The sequence below is a fragment of the Hydractinia symbiolongicarpus genome, chromosome 13, assembly GCF_029227915.1.
Source record: "Hydractinia symbiolongicarpus strain clone_291-10 chromosome 13, HSymV2.1, whole genome shotgun sequence".
Classification (NCBI taxonomy): Eukaryota; Metazoa; Cnidaria; class Hydrozoa; order Anthoathecata; family Hydractiniidae; genus Hydractinia; species Hydractinia symbiolongicarpus.
Genome location: NC_079887.1, coordinates 7601853 through 7607829, shown reverse-complemented (window position 1 = coordinate 7607829; position 5977 = coordinate 7601853). Strand labels below are relative to the sequence as shown.

The 5977-nt window shown below is 32.1% G+C and overlaps 1 protein-coding gene and 1 long non-coding RNA gene across 3 annotated transcripts; one reads left to right on the top strand and one right to left on the bottom strand.

Annotated features, from left to right (window-relative positions):
• Positions 1-470: 470 nt before the first annotated feature.
• Positions 471-5846, bottom strand: LOC130623441 (agrin-like). The gene is made up of 5 exons (XM_057438930.1): positions 5367-5846; positions 4619-4744; positions 1521-1628; positions 1194-1298; positions 471-831 (listed from the first exon to the last, which is right to left on the bottom strand). Exons 1-5 carry the CDS (start codon positions 5680-5682, stop codon positions 803-805), a joined length of 684 nt encoding a protein of 227 aa, XP_057294913.1. The 5' UTR covers positions 5683-5846; the 3' UTR covers positions 471-802.
• Positions 3619-5977, top strand: LOC130623442 (uncharacterized). Of its 2 annotated transcripts, none has more exons than XR_008981138.1 (3): positions 3619-3790; positions 5002-5132; positions 5838-5977. It is a non-coding gene; the product is annotated as an uncharacterized LOC130623442 (long non-coding RNA). The 2 variants fall into 2 exon arrangements; XR_008981137.1 differs by lacking the exon at positions 3619-3790 and adding an exon at positions 4393-4500.

The window sequence follows — 5977 nt, the reverse complement described above, 5'->3', positions numbered from 1 at the left end:
TGACTTATTGTCTACTATATTTACTATGATGATAATGATATTTTGGTCTTTATTGTTTGCGAAAGGTTGCGCAGTGCATCGCTTTTTGCGGCTTTATCGAAGTCACGAAGGTCATTTTTACATCCCTCTATATTCTATAAAATAATAAAGAGATGTAAATGCGATGTAAATAAATATTTTAGTTATATTTTCGTAAAACAAAGCGAACGTCCTGTTGGTCACTAGCTTTTTTTTCTGACAGCGAAAACAACAATCGTAAAGTAAACATAGCATGATTTTCAATGTCTTTCAAGAGTCTTCTATTACTTTTGAGGACTGTTAACAACTGCAGTGTTACTTACGAATTAAACTATATGTAAGGCGTAAACTAACAGACTGCATGTGAAGATAGATAATGGTGTGCTAATGTACTTTCCACACAGAGCCAGATTGCAATTTTTGGCAATTGCTAATATATGATAACGATCGCATGTAAAAACAATTTTCACAGATTTATTTATTAAAAACACTTTTAAGTGTTATTTCAATGGATCAATTCTTAATATTACAACATTTGTGAGTTGTGAATTGTTGGCTTCTATTTCGTGGCACGACATCTTCGATATGATTTCGCCTCTTCATCACAATCTTCTTCTTTAATATTTCCATACAGTTCTTTCACTAATGCAGATTCTGTCCATACCATCTTAAGAAAGGTCATTGTGTTTAGCTATATTATATTCCAAACTTGTCTTCATGCACATATGATTTTTGTTGAATATAAGGGTAACAATTATTTCTGTTTTTTTTGTTTGATCATCTTTTAAGTTTTTCTATTCTTTCTGTTAGGATCTAAGAGAAATGAGATAATAAAAATACAAACTTTAATTGTGCAAAGGGTTTGCAGTAGGTGTTTCTCCATAAAAGATTTACCAAAAATAATTGACTTGTAGTAATAATATGTGTAGTGTCAGTCTATAAGGTAAACCAACAGGTTAACAGGTAAACCAGATTTGTAAGTCACGTGGAAGAGGAAAAGTCAACTTATTGGTTAATTACTTCTTTGAGAAAAAACACAGCATGCGTATTTTCTTTGTAATTAAAATTTTATCACAACTTTTAATAAGATTTCACTATTCTTTGGAACATGATTTTACTCTCTGGTATTTATATATAAACAAGCTGAAGAAAAAAGCAATGGGAAGAATCCTTACCGCAGTAACGACACGTTACTGGACATCTGTATTTCATCAAAGCTTTGTTTATATAATCACCACAGTTGCCAATAAAGTAATTGCACCATCTCTCATCCTGACATTCTGAAAATTTAGCAATGTTATTTTTCAGAAAAATACAAAAAGCTAAAGTTTCTAGTTTTTCACTAACGCGAATCTACGTAGAATACGAATTCTTCAGTTACGCTCTAATAAGAAATAGTTTCCCAAATTTAAAAGAAGGGCACAGTTTAAATTTTGATGTATTAAATGACAACAGCAACTTGACGTTGTATATTTTATCTCCATAAAAACATAGCAACTAACTTCTCAAGCAGCCTTCTCCATTAGGACCTGTAGCAGGCTGTGTACTTGCATAACAACATCCATATTGTGAATCTGCACATTTCGGTTTTATTTTTGGAGCAGGGAATTCTAAAGTTAAAACAGCCACTTATATAATAACATTGACTAGTTTGTATGAGGGTAGTAGAATCAAATATAATTGGTTGGTTCAGTTGGCATGACAGCGGATACATTAACGAATTATAACAGAGGTAAAATAAACGGTAGCTAAAAGGATACGGAAAAGCAATAATGAAATACTCTGCTATTTCAGAGAGATATCTATTTCCATCGGTTTAATAACTTATTTCAAAGAATGAACTTAGTAGAGACCTGAGATCTTTGCTACCAATCCTCAAAATATTTCTCTATGCTTTAGAAGTACATCTAAAAGTATATACAATCAGGTTTCTACTCAATCAACCAAGTGTTTGTTTTCCGTACGAAGTTGCAACAGATATTATAAAATCTTAGATATTTTGAAATCTCAAATATTATAAAATCTTAGATATTTTGAAATCTCAGATATTATATAATCTCAGATATTGTTAACCGTCACGATTTTGCAAGCGGGTAATGCGGGTTTTTAGGCATTATGATTGGATTAGCGCTCTTATTGACGGGCCGATATGAAGTGGTATTGCCCGTCGTCAAGAAAATTGATAGCTTAAAATGTAAACAACCACGAAAATAAGTTTTAAGAAGCATTGGAAATGATTATATATCTAACTTCTACAATACATTTATTGATAAAAACATTTTCATAGGATAAAAACAAAACAATGTCAAGTTTAAAAGTTAAAATAACCAGATTCAGAAACATTTTGTCTGGAATGCATCTTCAACATGGCTAGCTAAATAGCCATGTTGAAGATGAATTCCAGGCAGAATGTTGCTGAATCTGGTTATTATTATCAACATGGCTAGTTAACTAGCTACATTCTCCATAAAAACGATGATTTGATATCCAGTTTTATCAAAAAAAAACTAAATATAGAACGACAAAATTATAACAAATACGTCTCCTCTTGTTTTCAGACTTGTTTCTTCAGCTTTTTGGTTACTCAGTCAATAAAAAACTCATTAAAGCCCATGTTATTCTCAGCTAGTTAAAAATTTACTTTAATATTCGCTGTAACTAAATTTTAGCTGCACATTCCACTTTACACATTATTCTGAAGTGTCGAACATCGTAATGTTTTGTTTACGAAGTTTTATTCTATAGGGACTTTCGAATTCTGCATAGAATGTTTGTTTTTAGACAGGACTGTTTCGAATTTTGACCTTGAGTGTTAACGAAAGTAGCTCTAGTGGATTATAGTATTATAAGAACATTAGACCGAAATTCTTATTTATTATTTTCATCTAACTTAGACTGTTAACAAATGCAATAACAACCTATTACCCCGTGCTGTACTGAAAATATGGCCCTCAGTCATTGCACCGGCCTCGCAAGCTCGGTCAGCACTTAGACCTCGGGACGATATTTTGCAGTAAAACCCGGGGTGTTCGGTTGTTATTGTGTTATTATAAAAGTTTAAATTGATCTACTTAACTTTCGGCATGAGGAGAAGAGGTTGCTATCATATGGAGATTTCTTTTCTTAGGAACCGGGTATATATTTCAGCATGATCTCAGGTCAGAATATCAGTTTGCTAATAAACTACTTTAAAAATTTAGTTGCGAAAATGATATAAACGCCTATTGAGATCTCGCGTGCGCATTTTTTCCCATATTAGCAGATGTTTTCTGGCAAAGCAAAATAAACTATGTCGATTTTAGCATAATTTTGAAAAAAAAAAAACGCAATGAACAGCCTTTATGTACATTTCCAGTTTAGCGGTTATTGTTTTTTAGTTATTTCATGTCTCAGCTGAAACATGGAAATAGACTTTTTTGCAGGAAATTTATAAAAATCTTCATAGCAACCAACTGAAGAGTTTATATATATATCGGGTAAATATTCCCGATACATACACAGACCACACGCTCTAAACAAATATCGAAAGTAAATTCTACTGCGTCATCACTCTTCTTAAAGAAATTTTTTTATGATAAAATATTAAAAATTTAAAAAATATTGACGCTAGACGCTGAAAAATATGGCATTCGATGTAGTGAATGGTTTTAATGCTTAAAAAAACACTTTATACTCCATTATAGTATTTAAACAACTTGTTTTCGTGAATATGGAAGTGAATATAATCTTTACTCAGTAACACAAATGTTGACAAAAACTCTTACGCAAAAACGTAAGTAAAATATTACCAACATCCTGTGTCGAAGTGAATTAAGCCATTTAAGTAAACAAGTTCTTATGTGGATAATCCTAGAATAATTCCTTCGTCCATCCTTTTAGATAAATGTTTTGGAAACAAAAATAACTTCCTCTGTTCTATTTTATCTTAATGTTATTTCTTTAATTTTCAATATTATTTATTTTCTTTTAAACTTTCTTTATGTTGATAAACTAGAATAAAGTGAACAGAGAACATTAAATACGGTAATACGGCTCTAATCGCGCTTTTTGAATTTTTAATGAATCCAATTGCCGGATAATATAAATAGAACGGTATTTTACCAAGGGAAAAAAAACAATTTTTAAATAATTCGTTTGGTTTTCCCCAACTATTAATACTATATTCTTTTTAACGTCTAGTTTCCTACTTCCGCTCATTTATTTCCTTCCTTATAACGTGTTAGTCATTGAACAACTATTTCTTATAACTGATACACAAGAACAATAATTTTTGACGTAATATAGAGATTAAGTGTAAATTTAAACATATAAACAACAAGTGACGCACAAGGTAACTAACAATTCACACCCATACCTCTTCGGTTTTAATGGCGTTGATTCCAGATAGAATAAAGGGGTGGGAGAGTTTAGGGACAGGAGTTAAAGGTAGGAAGTTAATGAAGAAATAAGGAGTCAATTCTTAACACTAAGACAGAAAGAAAGGTATTTATCCTGGACATCTTTATGAATAATTTTTAAATACTTGTGTGTTATGTAGGTCAAAAATAACTTTTTTTTATAATTTAATACCATTCAAGAAAATGATATATTTTAAACTTACTACATAAGCCACAGGTTGCAGCACAGTACTCTTTCATATAATCAGGATTATTCAAACATGCACCACTGGAAGCCCAGGCTTTGCACAAACCTGAAGTCGATTCTCTTTTAGCGTCTTTACAAGGAGCTAAAAAAGAGTTGTATTGGAATTGTATTGGAATTGAATTGGAATTTTTTGCGATAATAAAGTCAAAAAGAAATGAAACGCAAAGCTTTTCCTTATATATCATTCAAACAAAAAAGTTCATTGGAAAAAGATGATATTCCTCGTATCCGTAGAAAACAGAAACAGTTAATCCTTCGCTAATCCGATAAAATGCTTAAGTCATACAAAAAGTAATGGACACAAACGCACATCTATAATTCACTTTTCTCCTATTTTAGAAAGATTCGTCGCAAGAAAGCTGCATCTTGGGAAAACCTCGCTAGTAGTAACAGCACATCCATTACATTTATTTATTGACTTTATTCAAGTCGCACATTCATTTGTCAATCTGTCTCTTATTAAATGTTTTGTAAGTTCATACTGATTTTACTTAAATTTGAACAAAAATTAGGGACGAATAATAACATATGAGTAAAACTAAAAAAGACCAATGTACCATTCACCCAACCCCTCCCCATTCCCACTTTACCCCCTTAAGTTTTAACATAATTTAAACACATGAAATTAAAGCACAACAAAAGTTTTACATTCGCGAACATTTTTTATTCATGAACATTAAACCTTAAAGTTTAAATTATTTTACCTTGGCATTTTCCATAATGCTTCACGGTGATAAACTTTCGTGTGTAACACTCCTTGCGACGCAGGTGACACAAGTGTGTATATGTCACTCCATCCGTGCCACACAATGGTCCTGTTCGAATGCTATGTCTGCAGCTGTGACTGCACACGCATGTTTCAACGCCATAAACAACTACGCATGCGTGAACATTCGAACATTTTTTCGTACTGCATTTTAGTTTGTTATACCTTCGAAAGGTAGCTAAAAAAGGGTTTCCTTCACATAAAGTTGCTAGGTAGCAACTGATCAGGATTGCGAGCAGTCTTGTGATAAACATTTGTATCTTCTCTTTTTCCGACTTAATTCTTCTTTGCTTTCAACAGTGCTGTCAACTCCTTCCTGTTTCATGTAATTCTTTTCTCTGTTAAAATGATAGTATCAGCTTAATGTATCTGTGTGTGAGTATTTATACTTTCTCAATATGTCTCATAGGTTAGACATCCTGTCGCGAATGCTGACGTTCTGTTTTTTGTTCAACGAAGCTGTGTTGAGTAAATAAATGGACGAAAGTTTCGGAAAGAAAAAATGTTCATTCACTTTAAATCATGAATGCTTTCTCTCACAAACGGAAG